At 48.8% G+C, this 27,945-nt stretch overlaps 6 protein-coding genes across 6 annotated transcripts; 4 read left to right on the top strand and 2 right to left on the bottom strand.

The window, feature by feature from the left end:
* Positions 1 to 238: 238 nt before the first annotated feature.
* Positions 239 to 946, bottom strand: K441DRAFT_85331 (uncharacterized protein). Its single transcript, XM_067654490.1, has one exon. The coding sequence runs from the start codon at positions 680 to 682 to the stop codon at positions 302 to 304; it is 381 nt and encodes a 126-aa protein (XP_067504574.1). The 5' UTR covers positions 683 to 946; the 3' UTR covers positions 239 to 301.
* Positions 947 to 6,454: 5,508 nt separating this feature from the next.
* K441DRAFT_659065 (uncharacterized protein) lies at positions 6,455 to 7,124 on the top strand (the record flags this gene model as incomplete). The annotated part of the gene is made up of 1 exon (XM_067648460.1): positions 6,455 to 7,124. A coding segment is annotated over exon 1 (245 nt), but the record flags the coding sequence as incomplete, so codon positions are not given.
* Positions 7,125 to 7,697: 573 nt separating this feature from the next.
* Positions 7,698 to 8,185, bottom strand: K441DRAFT_659064 (uncharacterized protein; the record flags this gene model as incomplete). The annotated part of the gene is made up of 2 exons (XM_067648459.1): positions 7,996 to 8,185; positions 7,698 to 7,941 (listed from the first exon to the last, which is right to left on the bottom strand). Coding segments are annotated over exons 1-2 (244 nt in total), but the record flags the coding sequence as incomplete, so codon positions are not given.
* Positions 8,186 to 15,868: 7,683 nt separating this feature from the next.
* K441DRAFT_557780 (cytochrome P450) lies at positions 15,869 to 17,700 on the top strand (the record flags this gene model as incomplete). The annotated part of the gene is made up of 4 exons (XM_067643390.1): positions 15,869 to 16,174; positions 16,232 to 16,594; positions 16,689 to 17,492; positions 17,590 to 17,700. The coding sequence occupies 4 exons, from the start codon at positions 15,869 to 15,871 to the stop codon at positions 17,698 to 17,700; spliced, it is 1,584 nt and encodes a 527-aa protein (XP_067504571.1).
* A 5,209-nt stretch (positions 17,701 to 22,909) lies between these two features.
* K441DRAFT_557805 (uncharacterized protein) lies at positions 22,910 to 23,956 on the top strand (the record flags this gene model as incomplete). The annotated part of the gene is made up of 1 exon (XM_067643392.1): positions 22,910 to 23,956. The coding sequence occupies one exon, from the start codon at positions 22,910 to 22,912 to the stop codon at positions 23,954 to 23,956; it is 1,047 nt and encodes a 348-aa protein (XP_067504570.1).
* A 1,283-nt stretch (positions 23,957 to 25,239) lies between these two features.
* Positions 25,240 to 27,751, top strand: K441DRAFT_84859 (uncharacterized protein). Its single transcript, XM_067654489.1, has 3 exons — positions 25,240 to 25,396; positions 25,508 to 26,058; positions 26,161 to 27,751. Exons 1-3 carry the CDS (start codon positions 25,358 to 25,360, stop codon positions 27,518 to 27,520), a joined length of 1,950 nt encoding a protein of 649 aa, XP_067504569.1. The 5' UTR covers positions 25,240 to 25,357; the 3' UTR covers positions 27,521 to 27,751.
* The last annotated feature ends 194 nt before the right edge of the window (positions 27,752 to 27,945 follow it).

Genomic DNA, 27,945 nt, shown 5'->3' with positions numbered 1-27,945 from the left:
GGTTCAGGCCAATAAGTGTATAAAGAAAGTAAGTCTAATTGTGATTACAGTGATAGTCTATTTTCCCTCCCAGCAGCGTCTAACGATACACGGACCCAGACCAAGCACCCCCAGCTCCGAAAAAGTGACCAAGCGAGCAATACCGTCACCGCTTAATCTGATGGCCGCCCAATGAATGAAAATGCGTCTTGCGTTCATGAGCCCGACGCAGAACTCCATCGCCAGCCTGCCGAGCTATAGTACAGATGATCCACGCCCTGTGTGCAGAATGAACTGCAGGCGAGAAGAATTCTACCCAACGCTATCCTAAAAAAGCCCCAATTTTTGGTATCCATGAGCCGCCCTGATCTATTAACGCCAAATGAACTTTTGCAAAGGAAATGTTGTCGCTAGAGAGCTGTTGGAAAGCAAGGAGAAACATCGCTTCGATAGTCGCAGAAGAGTGGTGATACAGTGGTGATCGATGGCAGAAAAAAATTCGCTTCTGGAAAACACAGGACAAGAGTATTAGACATGCGCTGACGAAAAAAACGAGTCGCTGATTATTAAAAGGCGTAATCGCGAGAATAGCCGGTGAGAAAGATGCGGAAGGTGCGTAGGATTGTGATGAGTTGGTGGATGAGCAGGCTAGTGTGTTGTAGGAGTCGGGCTGCAAAGGGCATTGGTTAGTCAGTCGGTCCATGCAAGGTGCTGTGAGCCGGTGCTTGCTGGAACTTACGACGCGCCAAATATCATCCCTCTGTTCTCAACGGAACACCAAAGACAGCTGTGGAACTTGCGATTGGAAGGCAGAATTCGCCATTGCGACTCTGGCGGCGAGGAAAGCCTGCGAAGCAAAAAGGAACTATGGCCACAGCGGCTAAGCGTTGAGGGGGCGTGGTAGCTGTCAAAGTGGCTACCGGCGCTTCGGCGGCGACGGCGGTGGAGGCTTCGGTGTGCCTGTCGTGTCGTAAGCACCGCGGCCCATATTGTTCGATACTGGATCCCGGAGTATCATGTTGAAGTTGAGGAAAGCGTGTGCCTTTATAGAAGTCAGTTGGGTTGCTCACTCGCAATGCTGTCAGCTTACCAACAGGCTGGAATATTGACTCATACAAAAGTACAACAATAGGCACCAGGTGGAAATAGTGTCAGGGACCGAGTACGGCGCGTGGCAGTTGGTGCAGGAAGAGTCGGCGACTAGAGAGGCGTCTGCGGAATGTCGCTGGAAGATCACGGCAGACCAGGTATAAGTCGTATGGAGCGGTGGGCTAGCTAGCTCAGCAAATAGTTTCGTGTTGCCAGAAAGACTACAGCCTGGTAGTCTTTACGAAGGTAGAGAGGGGATGTGATGGCGTGAAGCACAAGAGAGAGTATGCTTTTGCGGTGGGCTATATAGACCCTTAATAAGGGGCTACTTTGGCCCGAGACAATTAAATGAATCTCTCGGGTATCAAGCGCAAGCAGCATGACGTGCCGACGGGGCTGTTTCAACCCAACCCTGCAGGCTGGCGCAAATAATTTCTGAGTTGCTGGCAAGGGGATCGACGGCACAGCTCCCACCTGAAAGGTTGCCCCTGGCTCGACTGCCCATCGGAGCCCGTACCTGCGCCAGCCCAAGAGCTGCCGCAAAGCCGCACACGCTAAGAGGCCGTATCGCTCAAAGCCCACACACATTTATTTGCCGTGTCTAACGTCTTTTCCCACCTGCCTGTATGCAACTCGCCCATTCGGCCTTTGCCGGCGACATGCTATCACATCCCCATCGTGCTCCTTCGCCCCAGCGCGCGGCCATGGCGACAAAGCAACGCATATGACACACGCAGTTGGCTTAGATGAGACCGTGTCAGCGTCTGGGTAACCTCCCTTCTGTGCCCTCTAGAGCGAGCCACGGAGCCGTCCAGCGCCCTAGCGCGGCCTTCCTGTGTATCCCTGTGCCTGGCCGTGCCCACCAGGTACTAGTTGACTCGCTGGCGCGCTTCCTAGAAGGCCGCCAGAATCACTAGAAGCAGCCTCCAAGCTGCGGGAGGGCTCCCCGATGAATCCACGCTGCATATCCACCATCCGTCGCCCAAGTAGCTGGTACGCTCACAGTCGTCCCAGCTCTTGGGAACGGAGTCAGAAGTTGCTTTTTGCTTTTGGCGGACTGTATCTCTCTGGCATCCATGCACCGCGCCACCTCGTTCCTTTTCCTGAAAAAGCTCCCCCCTCGTCGATAGGCTTCTTATCCACGTGGGATCTGAGCTCTCCCTCACCACTCGCCCTGCCATTTTACTGTTCCACTATTTCGGTGACCCATCCAAGCATCCGAGTGCAATGCGGCCTGCGCATATCGACTAAAGGCAACCTCCGCCAGCGCTGCGACGTTGCTGAGCACGTCCACCCTGCTTCGTGCGGCGAGCCGACTTGCTTCTGGAAAAGTGACCAAGCATAGCCGAGGGGCGGCACATTGTACTTACTCGCGCTGTGCGTCGCTTTAATTCGCTTGGCTATTATCCTTCTGGAAGACCTCTAGAAATCCTGATGCATTCGTTTGATCAGCACTCTGCTACCTGGCACCTGGGCGCTAGGATGCGCGCCCAAGTCGATTTTTGCATGTGCGCCTAAGATGGAGTAACAAACGCGCGACTGATCAGGTCCGGGGCTCATGCAGTTGACTGCTCACAAGCTTGCAAACCAGCACCCAGCCGTCTCATAAAGGGATGAGTCGGATAAGTCTGCGATGTGGACAGCTGTGCGTCTTTGTTCCCTCTGTAGAGCCGTGGAATAAACCCTTCGCCGCTTCATCTCAAACCTGTCGCATTTAGAAACATAGACAAACAGCCGGCGGCATGGGCCTGCACGCCTCCCGCGCGGTTCAGGATTTCTACCTGGTTCGGCGCACAACGATTCTCAGCAATACCCTTAACAGTGCGTCACATTTTAAGAATAGACTGCCCAATGTCCTGCGCGTGTTTGAAAGAGTCAGACGTTTCAAAAGGGATGCAGCCTAGTTTGCTGACTCTACAATTTGCCAGAATGAATTAAAAACGGGCGCCAATTTAGACATGCGCGCTTTCGACTCATGATGCGCACCAGCCTCCCGTCGGCTCTCTTTCAGCTGAGGAGATTTTGACAGGGGCGGGGAAAGGCAGACTGAGACATACCTATACGAGAGCGTTATGGCAAAATCCATACCCTTATTTCAGCCTCCACGATAGGAGCGCGGATGGCAAAGTTGCGACTCACCCATCTCAGCCACCGAATCGCGTGGCGACAGTATCCAATCGACAAAGTGCCGCGTTCCGTACCAACCTTGCAAGATTGAGGGATTTTGCCGCCCTGACGCGTACCGACCAGGCACAAAAACGTCGCAAAGACATCCTAGAGGCCAGTTCAAATTCCGTGGCTTGTCAGACCTTCATGCACTTTCGCTGTCAATGTTGTTGAAAATAAATGTCTCCACAAAACAGCATTTTTGTTGGAATTTTGGCAGCGGCTAGACTGGGAAAGTGGGCGAACGTTTTTGGGCTTGTTTAGCTGCAGCGGCACTCCTGCATCGGGTTCCCACTCCGGTGGAAGCGATGCAGGGATTCTGCTGCGATCGATACCCTGCTGACACGTGGAGATGGCATTGAAGCTACGCCCTGTGGAAAGGGGGTTATGATTGTTGCAGTCGCAGTAATGTTACGGCCTTCTCTTTGAAGATCGGTCTCCTCCTGGGGGCCTGACGGCGAAGGATGCTTTCAGCACTCCCTTCCTCTTCTGACGGGTGAACAGAGTACGAGAATCCTTGTGTTCACTACAGCCGACCCGGTTACAGAATTGTTCGATTAGCCGGTTGATCAAGCTCTCCGCAAAAGGAACTGCCAGGGGGTTCACAACGTTTCACAACCTCTGCGGTTCCTCTCTCTCTGCCCGGTATAGCTGTTGAGCACTGCCAATAGTAACATTGCTAGATGTTTCTTTGGGAACGCCCTGCCGATCTCGACGATCTGTATCTGACCCCTCAACACCGTCGTGTGAAGTTTATTGTGCTTTGAGTCGGATCGCCTCCTACTGCCATTCTCCTGCCCTTCTTGCTCCCACGATCTACAGACACAGCCAACACCCTTCTCAACACGAACTTAGGCATTAGACTGGATACTGGGAGTCGTGTGTCGCAAGAACAGCCAAGCTAGGTAGGGTGGGCTAGCATTCCTTCGTTGGATCAAGCTGAAAACTCTTTTCCCGGTTCGCCCCCGGCTCCAGAAGGGCGCGCGCGCATTGCAGGATCGTGAAATCTACCAACTAACGGAATACTGCGTCATCTCGAGTACCCCTTGCAACGGTACAATTCATCCTACCGTTATCGATAAGATTCAGCCCAGTGGAACCAATCGAATTAAGTTAGAATGCCCAATTATTATTTTGCCACTGCACGGATCACTTGATGGTAGGACGCTACCGTTGCATGGGAGAGTAAGAAGTTCGGAGACGGGAACTTTTCAACATGGGTTACTATGGAGCTCGCCTCAAACAGTAGCATTAGACGGATTTCGTGGATTTCCTTGCGCTGTCTGCAGCTAATTTAGAAGGCCTGCAGGTAGTCCGAATACGGCTTGGATGACGTCGATTTGGGTGAAAGACTGGACAGGGAAGCAATGCTTGACTCCATGCGCGACCTGGCGCCGAGCGTTGTAAAATACGAAGTTTTAAAATTGTACAATAAGGCTCTCTTACATCGAGCTTGCTGGAGTAACAAAAGGACGATCGTGAGGAAAATGAGAGCAATAATAAGGACCCGCCAAGACGTTGAGTCTCCCTACCGTCGATCGATCGCGACGATCAATAGTATATAAGCAACAGTAACACAGGTTTAGAATACAGGCTTACTTCGCGAAGTATTATAAGCCTTCGTTACACTTCTTATGCAGGTGTAGGGGTCCCTTGTAGAGAGGCTTTTTATGAATGACTTTATGCGGATCGACGAGCAGGTACACGACAGCGTCAAGCCACCTGGCGTTAATCAAGGCTCAATCGACGGCTTCAACTTCTTGATCGAGCGACGTAAGCACTTTACAATGATTCCGAAATCCGTCTATTACAAGGTAAGATTGTCGATTTGTGAGTTTACAGGACGGACTCCGGGTCAGCTTGCATCAATATAAGTCACACTCGCTACATGTCAACAAAATCACAAGTGAAGGAGGGATCGAGCCTTCAATATGCGCCATCTGGCTGACAAGCCTATGATTGTGGGGTGATGACCGTTCCAAGAAAATTTTGTGGCGGTCCCGCCCGAATAAGGCAACCGCAATGCTTCAGGAAGCGTTGTTTGAAGATGCTCCGTGCGTAAGATACTTTTTACAGTGACATCCAAGCTGACATGCGCGAATCATGGTTCTGTGGTAACCAAGTTGCAGCCATCCACGGTTGCCTTTAGGCAGAGCGAACGACTCGCGATACAGTACCAAGACATTGGTTTCCCAACACGAACACGAAAATGCGATCATTGAAGTATTGCAGCTTGTACGAGCTTCGGTGTCCCCCCCTATGCGCGCTCGCGGCTACCATCTAAGTTTACTTCGTCTACACCCAAATTAGTATATAGAGCTAGTAGGAAGTAGTATAGTAGAATGCTAGGGCTTAAGCTCTAAAACTTAAATCTAAAGTAGTTTTTAAAAAACTTTCTTTCTAAAGTTATAATACTTGTTTTAAATTATAGTATAATAAAGCCTTTTTCTTTTATTAATATATAGTGTTTAAGGTTTAAATTATTTTATACTTGTTTAATCTTAATTTAAAACAAAACGTTGAAAACTTTATTGAAGCTTAAATTAATATAAAAAACCATTTAAAATTACTTAACGCGCTTAATTAACGCGTATTAAAAAATATAAATAGCTTTTAATTGAGGTATAAGGCACGTGATAGATAGGGAGTCTAATTAATAGAACGATAAGATATATTAATAGGTTCTGAAGAACCACGAGGCGAATCCTGAAGGAAAAGGGGCGTCACGTGCAAAGCACGTGGCTCGTATGTGGGTCGCATGCATCTCGCAGCTATATATAGCTATCCACTGTACCGTCACCTGATATAAAGTATTAAGTATTGGTTTATTTATATACTAATTTAGCCATATTTAACCTTTATAGCCTTATGCAGCGGTCTAAAATTATAGTAACCCCGGCGAGGAACCACGTACCGGGAGACTAACGCCTTACTTAGAGTGCGAATACCCCATCAGAGCCTTAGGCTCTACCGATCGACGTAACCGAATCCCGAGCGCGCGCTCTCCTTACCCACCCCACGTAGGGGGATTTAGTAGTCAAGATAAAGCGTCGCTCGCAGGGCTACAGGGGTTAGTGCCCAAGAAATTTGCATGAACTTATTACTCAACACCTCTAGCTTTTGTTCTACGAAACTTAAACGGTAGAGAAAGCTTACTGTGAGTTATTCGCAACTCTTTGACCGATCTCAATCGCTCAAACTAAAAATTCCTTGCGCGTCCCTTTTTAAGACCACCCACTCTCCACCTTCGCCACAATCAATAAAATTCATATCTAGATCTAGGCATCCTCGATAAAAGAGCACATTACGTTCCTCGATCTCTAATAGCGAAGTGGAGAGATAGGAATATTATTCGGAGAACGCCAGGTCCCATCCCGTTCACATGCGACAAAGTGGCGTTACGAAAAGCAATTTACTTTGCCGTTACTACGACCCCCAACATTGGAGCCTAACGACAATGTTCAAACTATATACTTTATTCGCTCTCCTTTAGAGCTGAGAAAGGTGCCAAGAGTTAACTTATCAACTAGGAAATGAAGGGCGATGACAGAAATCGACGGCGCCTGGAGGCTTCGAGCTTCATTCGACCCTACATGTTCTAGCTTGAAACAGCAGCAGACCTGGCCCAAATGGTGCTCCTACAGCGACAAGCCAAACTGAAAAGGAGTGCAGTGCGCCTCGGGTATCAGCTAAAACATGCGGCGATACCGCGTTGCCGCGCTGATCTGCTGGCAGCGAATCTGGATCTCGTGCTTCGCCGCAAGGCTGAAGGTCTCGCCTCGCTTCCCCTGAACGACAACCAGGAGCCATGCATTTTAGCTCAGCTGCAGAATCAGAATCATCATGACTGGACAACTCTTTGCGCCACATATGACTGATGCGTCGGGTGGCTTATTGGAAGGCTTCAAAAAGCTTAAGGCAAACAAGCATTTATATAATGATAGGCTTCGGCTGTACTGGAGGTCCTGACTCCGGGGGACGCAGCTGATACTTTGTATTTCTTTCAAGCCCTAGAAGGTTCGAGATTGCGAGCTAGTTCTAGGTAAAAATATTACAATATTCAGATTTTAAGACGGGTAGCGAAGCAAAATTCCATTCTGCATGCGCTTCTGCAGTATTTATCTCTACGCGAACGTTTTTTCTACGTATTCTTTCTCTACCGTGGACTTCTTCCTACTTTATAGTAACCCGTAATACTACTCTCTAAGAATGATTTCAAAATATCAGTTCTATATCTCCTCTGCTACATCGGTCCAGTTCAAGTTCAGCTGGGCGACATCATCGCGTATAAATATGCTAGATTCTCCGAATGTATATTATTTATAGTGATATGTGCACCTACCAAGGCCAGACTTGCTATTAAGCAAGCAAGCCAAGCCGGAAAGCCTTAGCTTGCTGGCTTGAAACTTTTCGCACCTGAAGCTGGCTTGCTTGGCTTGATAGGTCGAAACAGTCGGCTTGCTTGGCTTGCTTGAAGGCTTGCTTAATTTTATAGATATTTTGGAGTAATATACAAAATTAAGCCCCCCAGCCACCGATTTGGCCAAAAAGCTCCTCTGCAGCCCTGATTTATAGTCATTAAAATATAAGATAGCATAGAGATAACGTAATGAGGAAGTTCGCGTGGCTGAGGATGTCTATCGCAAGGCTTGGCATGGTGGTGAGGAAGGTTTCGCTAGGAAGGCTTTGGTTGGTAGGAAGATCCTGCTGTTAACTCCAACGGTTAGCTACTAATTATACTAATCCCGGTGAACTTATTACCTTATCTACAAGATCCTTGAAGCCTATTCTTAAATAGCTGCGATTATACTGCAAAGCAGCAATAATATTAGGGCGAAGCTTCAAGAGACGCGGTTCTGGTAGATCACCAGCTTCACCGAACGCCCGTTCGCAGTCGTCGCTTATAGCCAGTATAGTTAATATATCAAGAGCCATCCATGCGAGCTTCGGCCGAGTAGTTCGCCAATGGGTGATCGTCTGGTAGTGGCGGCAGAGTCTTCTAAGCTTCGTATTCGTCAGACGCGTCGATAGAGCTTTAAGCCACGCGGCTAGTGTGTTACCTAAATAGTCCTATTTGCTCTATTTGCATACTCAGAAATATCCAAAATCGTTCATCTACAACACCAAAATCTATCATAAACTTCAGATCTCTACCAAAATTATATATATATATTTCCTATCAAGCGGGCAAGCAAGCAAGCAAGCAGGCCCTCTTTTGGCTTGCTGGCTTGCCCAAATCAGGCCCTTCGGCTTGCTGGCTTGCTTGATTACCAATCAAGCAAGCCAAGCAAGCTGTCAAGCCAGCTTGCTTAATAGCAAGTCTGACCAAGGCCTGCTAGTAGTATCTCTTCTTCCCACTAATATTATCTAGACCATAACCATCCGCAGTCCACCGTAGACTGCGCCAGCGTCGCCTGCCAGCAATGTATAGACCTTGGCGAAACAACCTTTAATAACTGTAACTGCGATCACGGATACTAACTTCCTCTGTAACCGACTACCGGTACCAAAGCTTGCGCTACCTTATGACTTACCACCCTATTTCTTGCCATCGCATGTCTCACTACTTATTTCCATTACCTATTTCTATTACCTATCACCGACTGAGTGGCGCTGTCTACAGTGGAGATTGTGGATCGTCGTCGTCAGCCTCTTGCCACCTACCTCGTCTATATATAGAGACTAGAGCTGCATTTACAATTAAGTCGCTCGTTCATTTCCCCACACTGCAAAGCTTATATCCTCGCTTGTAAAACCGCGCTCGCAATTATCTCCGCTGCGAGTCTTTTACCTCTGACTTCGATAATCTGGCGGGCAGCGACTAGGCGAGCCGTCCCTGCTATCCGAGCACGTATTGGGTGCCGCAGAGCTTTGATGATCCGTTCAACTCGTGCGTTGCGTTTACGTCCATGGCTGGTATATCGGATTACCCGTCACTCAAGAGTGACGCGGGCTTGTGCAAGCAGGTTGGGAATATTTTGTCTGCGCCTCCAACTGGCGTGGCGGCGTTGACGACGGCAGCGTAGACTGGTCCAACTAAATTTTCTCCTGCTAACCAATCTTTTTAAGCTGGCTTTCGGTTTGTTTTACGACTTATCGTGCGGCTACTTATGTTCTTGCGGTCTAAATATGATTTACCTGTGGAAATTATCACCTAAAAACGAGCAGCGCTTTTATTAATATTCAATATCAGTGTAAGGCCGTATTGATATTGATATTGAATATTGAATATATTACAGTCTTGGCAGAGTGTTTTAATTAAAAGTAGGCTTCACGCCCCTAGGCTTTGGTAGAGCTTCAAAATAGCTACTCTCTCGCGACTGCTCTCTTACCACTATCGTCACCTTCGTGATCCTTGGCGTGGTGTAGTAGATGTTGGCTGCTCTCTAGATTCTGCCAAGGCCTCCGAAACCTCTTATATCACATCCGTCGCCATAAGCCTCCCTCTAGTAATGATATTACTTAGTAGCTAGCTCTTTAAGCACTCAGTACGTTTAATATTAGTCCTCCCTAGGATCGCGGGTAAGCTGCCACGTAGAAGTAGCTAACTGGCGACTTTGGGGTAGTGTATTTGGTGTAGAGTCGCTCGACGCGTTGTCGTCGCCGCTAGAGTTGGGTAAACCGATTAGAATTAGGCTTAGAAATAGGATAGGATGTATTATCGTCCTTAATTACGTTAATAGATGAGGGAGGCATGGTGTTGATTAGAGGTAGAGTGTGGGGGCGGGGGGGGAGCTCCGGGAGGGTGCAAAACTAACGATGTTAAGCGCGATAACTTGCAAGATCTAATTTAATGTTTGGTAATTTTACTTTCTGTAGGTTTACCTAACAAATTTAAAATGTGCACGTATTTTAAAGAGGTCCGAGAGTCATTTACCAATGCATCTACCCTATTTTTACTACCTTAACTCTAAAAATATTCAATATCAATACAATATGTTCAATACTGAAAGTTATCGAATATTGACGATTTTGGAGTTAAGGAGGTAAAAAAATTGTATAAATGCCTTAGTAGATAACTCTAGCCTTTAAGCAATACGTGCGCATTTTAAATTTGTTAGGTAAATATATATAAAGTCAAAAAGTATAAATATTAAGCGTATAGAGTGCCTAAAGAGTTGGCTGCTTAGTAATATTATAGCTAAGGGGAGGTTTATGGCGGTGAACGCAGTATTTAGCAAATTAAGGCGTCGACCTAAGAATGAGGTCAGGAAAGGAGGATTCATGTAAATATTGATCTATGAAGAAAAAGAGGCTATATATACATAGTGTAGGTGCAGGCAATAGGGGGGAAACTGGGAGTACACAATACATCTGAAACAGGGTAGTAGTACAACCTGATTCAGGTCGACATAAGGAGAGCCTAATAAGGCACCACCAACTACACCAAGCCAAGGATCACAAAGTTAACAATAGTAGTAAGAGCGGAAGTGAGAGAGTTATTATAGTTTAGCCGTACGGAGCTTAATTATAATTAGATCACTATACTAAGGCTCTACATAGACGCAATCTGGATTCAATATTTAGTAATCTGTTTAATGACAAAATCGTCTTTAATATTAACTTCAATACGGCCTCGTATTGATGTTGAATACTGATAAAAGCACTGTTTGTTTTAGTCAACGATAGATATCCTGTTAATTATCAAACTTCCCAGTGGCAGACTTGGTAATAAGCAAGCTGTTAAACCCGTATGGATAAGTATATGGTACGTGCACCCGTGCAAGGCACTTCTAAAGGTTCGAGACGATGTGCAAGGTGCTCGTAATAGTCAGAGCGGGCTCGACAGCTTGTTTGTTGCCAAGTCTGCCTAGTGGAGTTCGGAATCACTAGGCGGTAAATACGCACTTCATTGTTCAAATGGAGGTTGGATCTTATGAAACGATATTGAAAGCGTTTTTATGTGGTTGAGGTGGTGCGCTCTTGCCTACGCTTAGGATTGAAACTAATAATTCTCGGGAAGGCCGAGGGGCTGTATTTAGATTCGGAAACGAGCCCTATATTAAGAAAAAAGTTGTCTCTAGCATACGGCATTCAGACAAGAATCAATAAGCTTGCAGAAGCCCATCAAAATAACAATTATATTCCCTTAACCTAAGGCCGGGACGACAAATACTACCGATGCGGACTGCGCCATTAGAGATCAATCTGGGTTGCGCCGGCCAAGACTATGCCGAAACTCCTTGCAGACCCTTTATTGAACCGGGTACGTATAGATGCTGGGAGATACTAGGATTCCTTACTCCTACTAGTTGATTCGAGTTTCCTTGGCTGTTAAGCCAAAATGACCATCGACATTATAAGTTTGACGCCAGAAAATACTGTCCAAGCCAACCTAGTCTTCAAAACAATCTACTCGTGAACTACATCCAAAGTCGATATCGAAAATTCAGTATATACTGCTCCCCGGCGATAGTTTTCAAAGGAGCTTTTCGGAGACCCTTTAAACGCCTACTAATTGTTAGCGATATAACGAAGTCTGAAATAAAATTTAATAGCTCTTATATGCCCGCCAATGGCTGAACTATGTAAACGGTAAGCTGCTAGTGCGACCAAGCGCGTCTTTAAAGTTGATATTGTTTTAAAGGAGGGTTGGGGCCCACGCTATAAACTTCAGTACAACATGAAAGTAGATCAAGATTCGCGGTGACATAATCCTTTATAGGGTATGATGAAAATCAATTATCATATAATAGATTAACCGTAGACATCGTAGAAGTTGGTTTATAAAAACAAGGCCCTGTAGAAGTCTATTGCCACAGGGGTCAATACATCTATACATAGCCGATTAGTAAAATTAATTTATATCAATGCAAGAACGTTTGCTGTCTTTAGCTCTCCTACAAAAGTAGAGGCTAGTTAATTTATTAAACATTAGGCTCTTATAACTGCAAACTAGCCTTCTGGTCCTTTATAGTTAGAAGTGCTATTAAGGTAGTTATTGCGGGAGAGGTTATAGATGCGTCTAAAGCTCGTGGCTGTTAGTCGAATTGCTGCTTCAAGTCGCCAATGGCTCTTATTACTAAGGTGTTGAGGATAATGTACTGCGCGGCTTGATTCTCTAGGGATTTGCGTTTACTGAGGAATTTCTCCGTGCCGAATCCATACTTAGGCTACTGTCAATTAGCATTCCTTGTCAGCCTAGCTCTTAGGCCATCACCCCATATAGATTTTAGATGTCCAGTAAGATTTGGGTTGGTTGTAATTAAGTTGTAGTCACAGCTCTTACTTTCTTAGCCTTCTTTGCGGCTATCAGTGTCGATTAAGCCTTCTAATACCCTAGCTTTCAAGCTTCTGGGAGTTTCTCCAGCCTTTAAAATAATATCAGAATTTTGTACGTCTTCTATAAAGTCTAGTATTGGTTTCTCAACAGTTACGGTGAGGGTTTGGATGGCGTCCATAAGGTAAGGATCGATACATTTGGTCTACACTTGATGAAGGTAATGCATAGTGAGCAGAAGGCATTAAAGCGTCTGGAGCACCCTTTAATAGTATAATAAGTTTTGCAAACTCCCCTTACATCGCCTACGGCGATAAATATCAGATTCTCTTTATATTCTTAATAACAACAAAAGTATCGATCAAATGTTCAAGAATTAGCCATAGCTCCTTTATGTGTTATATGGTTGGCGCTAGCTATTCCATGGCTAGAATAGGGTATAATACGGTTGCGGAGTTGCAGCTGAATGGAGTATAAATCGTAAAACCATAAAAAGTTTATTTATTACACCGAAAACGTTATGTACAGTAACTATAATGCACGAAGGGACTATATACATGATTTACGGCATTGCAATATTCGGCCGGACTTCAATGAGCCGGTACGCATAGCTTAATGTCAGTTCTATGAAGTATAGCTTCCACCTTAATACAAAGACTTAAATGCTTGTGGAAGCGGACAATAATTTAAAAGGGGGACAAGAATACCTGAGATTTGGAGGGGAGCACTAGTGGAAATTGAATTTGACTGGAAACACGTTGATAAAACGACCCCCATTGCACTGGTCAGGATATAAATGCTACGCTACTGCCAAGTGTTACCATCTGGATTCTGGCCGTAGTTCTTTCGCTCAAACAAGAGATGTCTGCTACATCCCCGATGCACAGATTGTCGGCATAGAAGGGTACGCTTGTAATTATACGGCATATTTCAGTTTACGTTGCTTTGGTAACGACTCCTGTGTTGAGGGTGGGTTATGTTTTTAGAAATTTTGAGTTTGTGTATCGGCGGAGCTATACGGATCCTGCGTTCCAGGACTCAAGCTGTCCTTATGCTTGTATTGGTTGTGAGTGAACCAAAGTACAGCGATGGGAGAATAGAGGGATTTAAGGAATAACAACGCTAACGCGAGCGTGTGTGTAAAGTGCCCCAAAATACACTTGCAAATGTTCTACCCTGTGATGCGGACAACGGAACCTTCTGTTGTTTCGAGCCAAATCGGGGCAGCCTTTGCAACAGTCAATTCAGCCTCGTTTCTGGTACAATTTTCTTTTAGCTATCTCAGTATAGATTAAACCGTTAACAGTTTAAGGTATTGAACAGAACGATCAAGAATGAGAACTCTGTCTATTGAATGCGGATCTAGAGCCTCTATATATACATAAGGAAGGGGTAGTAGACTAAGTCGGTGACCGAGTCGTGACCGAGTTAAGGGGTAGCTAACTGAGACAGTAGTAAGGCGGTGGTAAGCAAATCCGATTCAGGTCAACATAAGGTGAGGCAACAGACAAATAGTTGACCAGATAGGGAGCTCAGAATTTGGCGGTCTTTGGCTTTGCTTAACGAAGTAGTAACTGAATCTGTAACAGCTAATGAAAATGAAATCCTCGGCTTCAAGACAGCCTTTAGAACCAATCCTGAAGAATCTGGGGCTAAGCTAGCATGGAGCACTGAGGTCACTAAATATCCAAATGTCCTCTAGGCCTAGTGATATTGATGCTTGGTTGATTTAGCATAGGTTGAAGATTAGCTTACTAGTTTGCTGATGGATCCGACCCCTCTTTGAGGGACGCTAGTACATCGCCATTCCTGAGGCTCCACATATGTGTTCAAAACATATCCCCCGGCCCGTCGGCGTGATTTGCTTTCATCTGGTTGAAAGAGCCTGTTCGTAGGACTGGCCAAGATTAGGAGATTCTTAGAACTGGTCTCGTTCAGTCTGTCTAGCAAGCATATATGCGGCATCTCGGCTTCTCAGGACCCATCTCGATACCTACCCTCCATTGGAAAGCTCTCAATCTATTCAATAGGGTAACAAGGTGCTGAAAATAGAGACCTTTATTCAATGACACCAATAGGTATAGAATCGATGATATAGAGATAATCCTCACCAATATGTGAAGCCTATACGGCCAATGACAGTAATGGAGTCGCTGATGAAGATCTCAAACGATATGTTCGAACTAATTCATTGCCTTTGGCAAATCCAGCACTGGCAAGACCGAAGTAGAAAGTGAAAAGATGTGGAAAAGGAAAGAGAGGTAGGCTGTATACAGCTCGGTATTAAAGCCTCAGGCATGATACTGGGCTAATACCGTTCACGCCTTTGACGTTTACCCCACCTCACAGCATTAGCTTGCAGAAAATGAAAGACTGGGAGCCTACGTACACACGGTAAGCTAATTGACAACGTTCTTATGACCGGAGTACGGGTTCAATTCGCGGACCGAATTCAAAATTCGATGAGATGGAGATTATATCTAATGAATACCGTGACCGAGGCACGGCCACAGCTTCGACATATCGGCGAAACAATCTCAATGTAATGTGTCTGAAGAAAGCGGAGGCTACAGGACTTGAAAGGGTTTGCGACACTTCGGCCTTCCGGAAAGCAGTACATTGCATGTCATGGTAAAGCTTTCAAACACGTCTGGACGTATATATCAAAAATCTCCTACACAGAGGAAGGCTGTGTGACATTGTACCTATATGGGTCTCGAAGATGATGTGGCTGACGGAAGATGCGTTTTGCCTCGGCTGCATTGGCTCCCAACTGCCGACGAGCACTTCTAAAAAAGCTCAGCGGGGGGGTGGACTGCATCTGGGAGACAGAAAGCTTATTAGTGCAGAGGTGGATCATGACCGGCAGTTGAGATGCTCTCATCATAGGACTAGTGCTAACGTCTCGCAGGTCTCTGCTGTGCAGATGTGCCGAGACTTTCGGTGGAATTGAAATCAATTTCTGAGTAACAAAACCGGTATGATCGGCTCAGACGGATCATATATGTGGAGAAGATAGAAATTAGACTTGAGAGTCTATGGGCGCGTTCTCCATTCTCCACGGCTCGCCAAATCCCCGCCAAATGGCCCACCATACTTCGGTCATGCATCCACAAACCGCGGTCTAGATTGAAGACGCCAATCGAGTCTCCACTCCACTGCTACCCTTTCCCAGATCCCTTGCAGCTCGACTTGGCAGTTCAGTCAAGCCCGACCCCAACTGCCGACTGACACTGCTTTCCTGGGAAACCCTGATTATGTTGCTAAGAACCACGCAACATTTGGATGACATAGACCAAGTACAACTATGTCAATCCTCGAGATCGTATATATGATAGGCATACAAGAACCTGCACTGCCTAGGTGCAGCAACTCCATCATCTCGTACCCCCCCCATGATAGCTACTCGTAACCATGCTCCTCCACGAAATCCTCCCGCTTCTCAGAAACTACTGGCTGATCGTCCTCACAGCTAGCCTTGTCGCCCACCTGCTTGGTAACAAATACCATAAAGGCTTAAATAGGTATCCTGGACATTGGTTAGCAACGTATACGGGTTGGTGGCGCTTCTTCGATGTGTTGGGAAGAAAGCATGAATGGACAACCCTCAGGCTTCACAGAGAACACGGAGATATCGTTAGGTTAGGTCCAAATGTGCTCTCATTTGGAGATCCGAAAGCTCTTAAGGTTATTTATGGCCTGAACAAGGGGTTCATAAAGGTATAACTTAATCAGGACTTCCAATGTTGTACATGACTTACTCACTTCTTATGTCAGTCCGACTTCTACCCCGTCCAGCAAGCTGTTTCCAAAGGCAAACGGTTACAATCGCTCTTCTCTACTACCGACGAGGATTATCACGCCAAGTTTCGAAGATGTGTTAACAATGCTTTCGCAATGAGCTCTCTTGTTTCATATGAACCTCTTGTGGACTCTACTATAGATGTTTTCTTGGACCAGACCCAGAGTCTTTTCGCTAATACAAGGGAAAGCTGCAATTTCAGTAGATGGCTACAGTTCTTCGCGGCTGACGTCATTGGAGATCTTACCTGGAGCCGAAGGTTGGGATTCGTAGAAAAGAATGAGGACGTAGATGGTATTATTGGTTTCCTAGGAGGTTTCCTCAGTTATGCTGGACCTGTAAGCCTTTGTCAACTTTGCACTTATCTTAAACCACTCCACCGCACCATTCCCTTAGCCCAATATCAAAATGACAAAACCCAACATTCGACAGATCGGCCAAATGCCCATTCTCGACCTCTTCCTGGAAAAGAACCCTATAAAGCTTCTTCTCCAACGCTGGGGTATAACCAAAAGCGTATTCCCTGTAACGCTCTTCGCCCAATCCCGCTCCGCCGAACGCGCCGACGAAATGGCCAAGATCAAAGCCTACGGCCTGCAAGCGCCTTCAAACAACGCCGCGGGGATCGACCTGCTCTCTAAATTCACTCAAGCACAACATGACCACCCAGACTTTATGACCGACACCCAAGTCCTGACCGCCTGCGCCAGTATGGTGTTCGCCGGGTCCGAAACCACCGCCATCAGCCTGAGCTCCGTCTTCTACTTCCTCCTGAAGCACCCACGATGCTACGAGAAGCTGATGGTGGAGCTGGACGAAAGTGTCCGCAACGGCACCATTGTCAACCGCGAAAATGGCTCCGTCTCGTGGTCCGAGTCCCAGAAACTGCCGTATCTTGACGCCGTAATCCAGGAGTCTTTCCGCCTGCACCCGGCTGCCGGTCTCATCCTCGAGCGCATCGTCCCGCAGTCTGGTATAGAGATATGTGGTCGCTATATCCCTGGCGGCACCATCGTCGGATGCAATGCCTGGGTGCTGCACCGTCGGCCAGAGGTTTTCGGGTTGGATGTCGACACGTTCAGGCCGGAGAGGTGGATTGAGGCGAGCCCTGAGAAGCTAAAGGAGATGAAGGCGACCATGTTTCAGTTTGGAGCGGGCGTGCGGACATGTATCGGCAAGAACATCAGCTTGTTGGAAGTGTACAAGCTTGTGCCGAGCTTTTTGAGACGGTTCGAGGTGAGGCTATCTTCCCTTCTCTTCCCTTACCTTTTTCGGATGGAAGTGCATCCGCGAGTCTGGATGGGAAGTCCAATCACTGACTGAACTCATGCAGGTTGAGCTGGAGCGGCCAGGCCGCGAGTGGAAGACGCACAATGCGTGGTTTGTGCGCCAGTTGGAGTTCAATACCAGGTTCAAGCTTAGGCTGGCCCATGCAACTGTTTAAAGAAAGTATGAACGCGATTGGGAATATGAGATGAGGTTACGGCTGCCAATTTTGAATACGCGGACTTAAATATGGTTAGCAGATTTTCAAATACATCGATAGTAATGGCCCACGGTTGCGCTTCTGATAGTTTAGCTGAACCCTATTCAATGGTGGTTACAGGGCGCTTGTGGATTAACACTTGTTAAATATGCTAGAGACTCCATAGGGTATTAATTAAACGGTTCTTCTGCACTCCGGTGCTCTCGTAAGGTTACTCAGCGGCGTAGGTTGTTAATCTGACTTCCGATACTATCTTCAGGATAGTGGGACGGCGTTATTACGATGGTACTGCACTCCTAGCGACGTCCTAGAGTCCTCCAAGCGGTTGAAAGAAGCGGCCGTGTTCCGATTGCCTAAGTATTGAATTATATTATCTTGTCTGCTATTCTGCTTACAACTAGCAAACATAGCCGCTCTGCCTTCCCGCTCTTGGAGGTGGATTCACACCTTCAAGCTATTGAGCATCATGGAATGATTCAGTGAGTCGTTATCCGCCATCCATCTAGGAGCTCTTCAGATGGGGAGTACGCTTGTAGTGTCTTTGAACGCGACTCGAGAAGCCTACTCTAGGTAAGTCTATGATCGTGCTTGTGTTGTACTGCTTAGCCCGCCATCTGCCCTGCAACCTAGTACATTATCCAACTCACCGTAATCCCATCTGCGGTATACTGTTAATGGATAACGGACAACAGGTAAATAGTGTGCCATCCCGCAGAATTATCAGAGGCCACCCTCACTTTAGCCAATGTTTATACCTACACTATTTGCGATTCAATGTAAGAGAACCAGCTATCCTATTGTTACGATATCCGTTCACCCGAGCTCCGATGCCCACGGGATAGACCTTCAATACAGGCTCGCGTCGTAGACACTGTTCCACAGTCTAGGCATGCTAGGTATGCGCTTGGGAGGCAGGTTCGATGTAATATCTATAGAAAACTAGGCTCCTGTTATTCCATAATCAGGTATAAGCCAGCTTTGTGGAATACATTGAATGTTCAATATAGACGAAGAAACCCGTTGCATTCAGCAAGCGTCTTTGGTTCCTTCCGCGTCTGGTATTGTTATTACGGGGCAGCAACACTAGAGACGCGGCTTTCTCATGATATTCTGCTCTACCATCAACTTAGGTCACGCTCGTGTATTCCTCTTGGTGGACGAAACGTAAACGTGCTGACTGCGTCGCTTTTGGCCGTGGTGAGGCAAACGTGGGAGATTGTATTATGTTTGAGGCTTCGATGCGTACTGTACTAGGATGGTGGATCTTGAGGGCGAGGCTGAGGATGGTTTGCGTAATTCGTAGTTTGTTTAGGTTGCTGGATGGATAAGTGAATGTGAGGTAGGGCGATGGCAAAGTTTAGGAAAGGTGAAAATTGTATGTTTATTCGTTATATAGTGACTAGTGTTGGAGTAAATGCTTCCAATTATGACCTGTTAGCTGTGGATTGAGTGAAGTTCAATGATGGCGTCTGATGTACGAAGGCAGCGTAGGGAACGGTGCAAGAGTAGAGACTGGGAAGACTGTGTTTGATATATAAGATGATGAATGGGAGGCTACGCGCCTCAGTCAAGAATTGCGATGGCAAGCTCAATGATAATGACATCGATAGAGTATCGTTCCAGGTAAAACGAAGAACTGATTTTATGAAATTGGCTGTATATGTTCCGATAGAAGAAGTTGGCTCTAAATGGGCGGGATAGCGAAGGTGTCGGTCGGGCGGTATGGGATAGGCTTTTGGGTGGGTATGATAGGCGGGGGATTATATGGACACGGAACAAGCATCATATACGCTCAATTATATCAGTCCAAAGCTGGACTTTCTTAAGGCCCAATTGGAGCTGCTACACTCACCCGGTCATGCTACACAATAGTTCCTGGGTGGTGGATGGTAAGATCTGCGTCAGGGCAAGAGTGACCCAACGAGACCGAGAGCTGTGTGAAACAGGCAGGAAACAGGCAGGAAACAGGCAACCAATGTCGTCAGTTCCAAACGGACTCAAGGACGGTTATCACCACCCAAAAAATATATCGTGAGACAGATTACAGAATACGTCCGATTGAAGTTCTTAGTCGCCCACTGAGAGAGGAAGAAGAGAGACAAAGCATCGACTATTTTTGGCAACCACGCCTAGGCACTAGAGAAAACTGGATGGTGCTGATCTAGGAGTTAGAAAAGGAGAGAATGAGGAAACTAGTGAGGGTAGTATGCCTATAAGAATGAGGACGGTGGGGTTCGAGGCGAAGTGAATGATCAAATCGTCAACCTCAGGGGTCAATCTTAGAGCGTCCACTTTCGGTCAGGCGGACGACGAGTTATCAAGCAAGAGTGTGGATACACCGCAGATTTGAATAATTGAACAATAATTTATGTACAGCGGTGAATGCAGCGCCCAAACAAGTACCGACGGCTGAACTAACGAAAGTAGACGACGGATAACTTCGGGCCCTCGCGGATGCTTTCTGGGCATGGGCGACGACATGGACAGATACAGGCATTGCACATCACACCCGAATCCTAAGGCAAAAATGATGCTTCCCATGAGGACACATGTGAAGTTTTCAGAGTTGACCCTTTTAGTCGTTTTAGCGCTCATCCCTACCTTTCAACGGTTCCCTGCATGGAAAATTATCGACTCCAGTCGTTGCCCCCAGATGGGGGTGTCTCGGGGGCCGAATAAAGCAAGAAGAGCTGATGAAAGTCTGGGGAGCTGACGGTTTGACGGCTTGAAGAGTCTCCGTCCAACAAGTATCGACAGACTATTTTTAGTGTCAGAGGACGGAAGGTCTTCTCGACCAAGTGAACAAGAACGGGGTCAAGAAAAATCGCCACGGACGGGAGCACATTAGAGCTGTGAAGGGAGTAACTGGGTCATTGATAGTAGTTCGACAACCGTCGCAGGCCTATTCTTCGAGGGCTAGATGTTGACTGTTCTTTCTCGGTCAAATGAGTCACCGCGCTCCACGTCGCGGTGCATGCAGAATGCAGGCCGGCGTGACTCCGATCAGCAGACTCTGAAACACCAGCTCTCAGATTTCCTGCATCTACACTGGTGACGGTGAAGAGATTTTGTTGAGCAATGAGGGAATATTCACTCGTCGTTAAGAGTCGCAGTGTTTTGGTCTGCTGCTTTGTGTTGCTCGCCGCTTTCCATCGGCGACCACATGACAATGATATCCTTCTCAGATCAACTATCCCTGCTCAGCTGAAGGGGGCTTCGAAATGGAGTAGCATCATGCACGATGACCTCAGCTCTTTCTTACCTTTTTTCTAATGGAGCGAAGCCGCCACGACCCGAGTCGGAGGGCTCTTGCGTCTTCGATGGACGACGGGCTCCCCATAACGCAGCTGCTTGGAACGAGGCGCAGTCAGTGCATACCCGCGTCGCAGGCTCGGAGTCGCCTTTTGGGCGTGCTGCAGGATGTGAAACGAAGACGCCATGGATAGCTATCGATAGCACTAGTGATATGGGACGTCGATAGGTAAATCCGGGGTCCTTTGGCACTCTGTTTTGAGATGGCGCATTCGCGTCAGTCGATTATGATGCTCGTCCACAGCTCCAATAAAGGCTGTCGCAAGAAGAGGAGAGCGAGATTATTGAAACGGCCGCCAATCCCGAGACCCCCTCTGCAGATCTGCCGCACCTAACGACGCGATGCAGCCTCACCTCGTCAGGGACATTCCGGCCGTCGCGATGGCGGTTTGTGCAGGTCAGAGGTGTTGCGAGGTTGCGGGCGCGGATGGGCCGGATGGGCACGGCGAGCTCGAGCACTCGGGCGCTCAAGCGGAGTTTTGGCAGCAGCCCCAGAAGCTCAACGGTTGCGGTACGAGCGAGTGGGCCAAGAGGCGAGACCGAGATCTACGCGCCACTCAAGCAGCACAGCCTCAGGGCGATCCTCAAACGCCTCGGCTGCTGCCCAAAATCGCACGCATCGAAACGATGTTTGCGCAATTTGAACGTCGCTCTGCATCGTGAGCATGAAGAAGCTCGACCGGCAGGGTCATGCGATGCTTCAGCAGCCGCTGGTGCTACTTGTATTCTGCTGGGAGGTGACATTGGAGCGTGTCGTTAGCATCGAGATCACATGTATGTATGCGAGATGGCGGGCGACGAGGCCGCCGCCCTCTGACCGCATCCTGGTCTTCGCTGGCTGATTGGCTCGACTGTTTCCTGCGCATTTTTAGCCTCAAGCAACGACAACCTGTCGTCCAGCTTTCACCGCGACCTGGCAGCCTCCCCCTTCACGTTTTGGCAAGATCAAGAGAGCTAAGATATCCCCCGTAAACTCACAGCATATTACCGGATGTCCCGAAGGAGCAACAGCGCCGCGGTGGTGGGATCTCCATTGGCAATCTGGAAGCTTTCTGGAATGCCCGTCCAGCGGGATGCGATGTCGCAACCATGAGCATAGCCAGGACTCACCAGAGACCAGAGACCTAGGACTGATGCTCGGCTGTCGTCGCATTGCGGCGTGTATCTGGTATTGTTGAGACTGCGGTCAAGGTCACGGCACGCATCTGCATGACGGGCGTGAGCAGCCTACCTCGAGGGGGGGCACTCAGCTCCTATCGCAAGTATCGAAAACAAGTCTCTCCAGCACGATGCTTTTGCGGCGGGCCAGTCTGATTACACGCCTCTTTTTCTTCATCTCCGTTAGTAGGGTCTAGGTGTATGCGTGCCGCCACGAGCAGCAGGTCGTAATTTCTTGCCTCGGTGTGCATCCGCGAACCACGCGACGGACAAGGCGTGCGGGACGCGATGAGAGGCGGCCTCCGGGTCGCTCAGCTTGGATTTTGCCTAGTCCTGCATGCTGCCTCTGGGCTATATGCACGATTTCGACAGGTCGGATCAGCAGTGCTGCACCCAGCCCCAAACGGCCTGCGCGACCCTTGCCAGGTGTAGTGCCACAGGACGGCCATCTCCACTCATTCCAGCTTTAAAGACTACCCACCCCACCGCTAGTCCACCTTGCCCTCACCTCTCACCCTCCCTCTCCTCCACCTCATTCGTCCGTACCTTTCTTCTCTCTCAAACAAGGTGTGTAAGACCGTAATTCCTGTATTGGGACCGCCTGAGACTTCGTTATTCTCCTTTGTATATTGTCTTCGTTGATACTCTCGTCCCATAATCATCGCATAGAATATCCACTTCACATCTCGTTGTCGCAATGCCTATCTCATTACTACCCGCCTCTGCTGCCGCTTTTGCGCCGCGGTCAGCACCGACCATCGTTCTTAATTCCAAGGTGGAGCCGTGGCTAACACAGACATTGAAACGGATAAACCGAGTCAAGCGCCCGTTGAACAGTGTTCCTCAGCACTTCCGATGTCTTACAGAAACCCTTTCCGGCTCAGGCGCCATCTGGACGTTGTCTTCCATCATGCTCCCGAAGGCCCCAGACTCGGAACTGCGGAAGGACCAGAACCCATTGATTGAGGCCATGTTCAACTACCAGCTCATCCATATTGAGGCATACGTCGTACACGTCGATATGGTTTCACAGCATGAGGTTGCATTCAAGCTCACACCGGAAACCATTGAAGCATTAATCGAGTACCACAAGGACATCTACTCCGTGGACGTGTCGGCAAGCACCTGGAATTGGGCCGAGAAGGAGGTTCAGTTGAAGAAGTTGCAGGAGGAATTTGTGCAGGCCGTCAACCGCTATGTTTTCCGAACCGGTGTTAGAGCTTTAGAAGGACTGGAGGAGGATGGCGCGGGAGAACTACTCGAAGGGAGAGGTGAGGACGTCAAGAACGCCATCATGGGATTGTTCCTCCCGCTGCTTCCTCCTCCACCAAGGATCGTCGATGTCGTCCGACCGGCACCGCTTCTACCAAGCTCCCCTGGAGGCGTGAACTGGTGGCAACCGACTCAGCAAGTCGCGCCGCCTCATCCCGCTCCCGTCGAGGCCTGGAGAGTTGTGCCATCAACACCAAGCCCGACAATCGCAACCTGCGGCGAAACCCAACCGACTTTCTGGACCACCATGGGTTTGAATGACATTCAACTACCTTCTCCAACACCTTCATTCAGTCAGCCGTTCAATACAACGAACCAGTACTACAGCCCACCACAGGCGCCCGCTCCGATTCCCGCCCTTCCACTTCCCAGTGTCCTCGCCCAGCAATGTGGGTCGAGCGCTGTGAACACTGGATTCGGTGGCTTCGGATGGGGTAATGAGTTCGCACCACAGTACGCTGCCTTCACGTAGGAGCTACACAAGAGCTCCCCGATGTCGAAAGCCTAGGAAGCTGGTGATCTGGCCACGGCTCCACTTCTTCCCTCTTACAGCTACAAGGTTACAGCGCATAGCCTTGCAACGCCCGACACGAGACGATAAATGCGATGTTGCATGAAGTGATGTCTTCTCGAACATCCTACAATACTGCATGGGACGGAGTTATCATCGATTTAGCGATTTCCTTGAAATTTTTTTACTCCCTTCTCTCGTATAAATTTCCTTGGATATCCACCTTTAGTATTGTTGTCTTGTTGTTTTAGCGAGCGTGTTTTGGATTTCCTTTGTGGATTTTGTTGCATACACCGGCCGGACCTGGCATTTCTTTCCATTTTTGCATCTCTGGGAGGCTTGCATGTCGAGCATTTTAAAGATAGGAAAGCCTCACGGCTACGGGGCGGGTACACTCGGTTCGTTTATTGTTTTTCTTGTCGTTTTGGACGGGTGGTGCGTGTGCAGGGAGCATGGCTTGCCACCCCTCACACTTGCACGCCAGTTCTTGTCTACTCCGACTGGCATTGAATGCTAGCAGCTTGCGGGACATGCTGGTAGACCGCGGCAGCAACATATACGCATCTGGGATGTTCGTATAATGTTTCCATGCGCAGTGGGGAAAAGGTGGATTAGATCGCAGTCAAAGGTCGAGCCGTGTTTTCGCCTGTGGCGGGCGGCTCTCGAAGGAATGTATCTTCTGCTTGCGGAAGAACACCTTTGAAGTACTATTGTCTGTGACTCTCTTCCTCACGGATACCATGTGCAAAATAGTAGGGTCATCTCCTACTCTTCGAGACTGGTTCTCTGAAGATGCTCTCCATTGATTGAAGAGAACTGGATGCTGGAGCGTGCTTCTGCTATATATGATAAATCTAATAAAACAATTCGAGACCAATTGAGAACACCTGAGTGCCTTCCTTCGCAATGGTTAATTCTACCAATTAGAACAGGTGATGATATCTATCACATCTGGCGCATGGTAATGAATGCTCGGGTGGACGGCTGGCTCATGCCGCAAGAGCCTCTAGCTTGGGTGACTCGCAGCGATATGATAAGACAGCCAATGCCAACGTGCTCGATCTGGGAACGTAGAGCCCCAGTGTACATGGTCACAGACAACTCGAGGCTCTGTCCCTACTGCTAGAGTGCTCAGTTGCTGAAACGGGCCTTTCGCTGCGTGTTTTAAGTGCGGTGCGGAGACCTAGCCGTTCTTTGTCGCTGCCTTCTCTCCGACACCTGCTCGCTTTGTTTTGCTCCGCCGCCCAGAATCACCACATGCGACAGTCATCACCACCATGCTGCCTTATCTCCGTTCCCTAGACGCACCACCCACTCGTTTCCTCGTCGCATAAACAAAGTCAATGTTCTTTGATTCGAGCGATGCCGCCCGCCAATTCTCGAGCCACTAGCCCCCCAACTGTATGTATCTTTGCCCCTCCGGATGCGCCACGTCTGCGCCTGCCTGTTCACCGTCTCTCTACCCTATGGGTGTAATCTAGAGGGAATGCTAATCAATTATCTACTGCAAAGGACTCCGCACCTCGTTCTGGGACACCTCCGTCATATCTTTCGGCCTTACGTGAGTTGGAGAGCCCAGTCTCCAGCTCCGTCTTGAACCTCGCAGCAACACTAACGACCCAGGCTGAAGACGAGGCTGACGCCGAGAACCTTCGATTTCTGCGATCCCCAGTCGACCCACAGGACGAATGGCGGGCTGAAAATGCGAGGGAGCGATTACGGCGGACTTCGGAAGAGCGCGGCGACGACAGAGAGCGCCGAGAAAGACTACGCCGTGTTATGAACAGGCTGAGCCGTATTCACGATCCCCCGGCGTACGGAGATCGCATACCCACCCAGCAAAACCTTTACGACTGGTCCCCGGCCAATGAAGCAGATGACGAGGAAGAACTGGAGCAGATATTGCAGGAGCTTCGACAACAACAGCCGAATACACACCCTGAGATTTTGCGAGTTCTAGGAAGGTCCCAGTTGGATGCAGAGCGGGAGTCGAGAAATAGGGCATATTCGTCGAGGCTATTGAGCTCAAATCAACCCTCGCAAACGTCAGAAAGCTCGTTAAGGTCCGCAGCAATCTTGCAGTCTGTCAGAAGACATCCGAGGTTTTCCACTCGCTCAAGAGACTATATGCAGCGTTACATTTCTGACAGAGACTCTGCCTATAGGGCAACGCGTGACGCTGAATCGCGAGATCGCCTTAGCCCCTCCCGCAGCGTAGGAGCGAATACGAGTTTTAGTGAACGAAGTCGGTATGAGACCAGTAGACAGGCCTGGCAAGCTCAGCAGCGCACATCTGAGCGTCAGAACAGCATGGATCGAGGTCTCGAGAGAGGGCCGGAGAGAGATAGTCGAGCCCGGATAGATTCGTACCGACGTAACTACCTCGAAAATCCGTCGAGCAGCCCGTCTTCCACATCTCCATGGCTTGAGCGGACTATCAAGTACCTCTCCCGACTTCGATATTCGAATTCTTATGAGGATAGCCTCGCTTATGCGGTTGACGCTGGCTTCGTTACAAAGGAGTTTTTTGGTGATGACTATGAAGACTTTATCCTTGACACAAGCACACTCCCTCCACCTGCGGAGACGTCATGGCTGGCACCTGGAGCAGTTTTATCCGGATCCCAGCACGCAACCACGGTGACATCTCTAGTAAACCCCGCCGCCACCTCTAGCACAATCCTCTACCGTCTTCGCAACAATGACACTATGACATCAACCATACTTGACCCTGGCAGACCCTGGCTAAGCCATAGCTATGTACCACCCCATCGACGAACCGGCGACGCTGTGACATCCCAAACCCCACAACAAGACCGTTGGCCCGTCAAAGTAACTATTCACGCAGTCGACTACTCGACCATGAGCCTCTCTGCTACAATGGAAGCCTACGACGTACCTTCACATCCACACTCCTTCCTTGGCATGACCAACACCTCCCTTTCCTCGGATAACTCCAACCTACCCACAACCCGCACATCAAGCATAACAACCTACCTAGAAGGCGAAATCCTAGACTTCACCAATCACACCCTCCTGACCGAATCCTTCAAATCGACCCCTATGAACGACGCAACCTACTGGCGTAAGCTCCCGCCCTTCCACCGCTATACGGACGACGAGCTGGTCCGCAAGCTTGTTTCGCGGCGGTGGATGGAGGAGCTGAGCCAGGAATGGATCCTCATGCGGTGGAAAGAGCGCTGCTTCGTCAAGAACGCGCGCTCCTCGACCGCGCACTCCTCCGCACACTCCTCGCACTCATCCTTTACCTCGACGCACAGCGCCCGCGCCTGGCCCGATACCGAGGAGCGCGTGGCCTGGCGCGGCGCGGCGGACAACGCCAACGACGGCGAGATGGCGGAGGACGGGTGCGGGCTCACGATCAGCGGTTTCTATTATGTCTGCTTAAGGCGCAGCGATGGCGCGGTCGAGGGACTGTACTACGATCCGCAGAGCTCGCCGTATCAGCATCTCAAGCTGCTGCCGGAGGGCGGGGGGTCGTTTCCCGTGTGGCAGTTCAGGTAGCCCGAGCGGGGAGGCAGCCCTGTGGAGGACGAGAGCGAAGTTGAAAAGAGCCAGGAAATGGCGGACACTCCTTTCAGCCGTGCGGGGCTCGGCGAGTCGAACGGGCTCATCACGAGCCCTGGACTATGCGGGAGCCTTCGGGCTCCTGGCGCGTGCGTTGTACTTAGCAGACTGGAGCGGAAAGGGGTGAAGCAGGGTAGATCAGAGCATCCTTCTTGCATCATTCCTAACGCTGGGTGGGGTGGAGGTTGGGGAAGTGCCGTGGCGAGGCACCCCGGAACTGATCTTACTTGCATTGGGCTGGGCTTCGGCGTTTAGGGTACCTGAGCTTTGGATTGAAGGTTACTTTCTGGGCATTGGTGGGCGGCATTTTGCATAGCTAGCTGGGCTATCGTGGATCCTTTCCTGCGCGGACATGCGCTGTG

Source organism: Cenococcum geophilum, assembly GCF_001692895.1.
Source record: "Cenococcum geophilum 1.58 unplaced genomic scaffold K441scaffold_18, whole genome shotgun sequence".
In the NCBI taxonomy this organism is placed as follows: Eukaryota; Fungi; Ascomycota; class Dothideomycetes; order Gloniales; family Gloniaceae; genus Cenococcum; species Cenococcum geophilum.
The sequence above is the reverse complement of the archived record's forward strand: the minus strand, read 5'-3'. Positions and strand labels throughout refer to the sequence as shown.

Excerpts from the sequence above, each read along its gene's own strand:
- K441DRAFT_85331 (XM_067654490.1), bottom strand. The coding sequence starts at position 682 with ATGGACCGACTGACTAACCAATGCCCTTTGCAGCCCGACTCCTACAAC.
- K441DRAFT_84859 (XM_067654489.1), top strand. The coding sequence starts at position 25,358 with ATGCCGCCCGCCAATTCTCGAGCCACTAGCCCCCCAACT. Across the intron at positions 25,397-25,507 it reads GAGCCACTAGCCCCCCAACT|GACTCCGCACCTCGTTCTGG; the intron begins GTATGTATCTTT and ends TCTACTGCAAAG. Across the intron at positions 26,059-26,160 it reads ACGTCAGAAAGCTCGTTAAG|GGCAACGCGTGACGCTGAAT; the intron begins GTCCGCAGCAAT and ends CTCTGCCTATAG.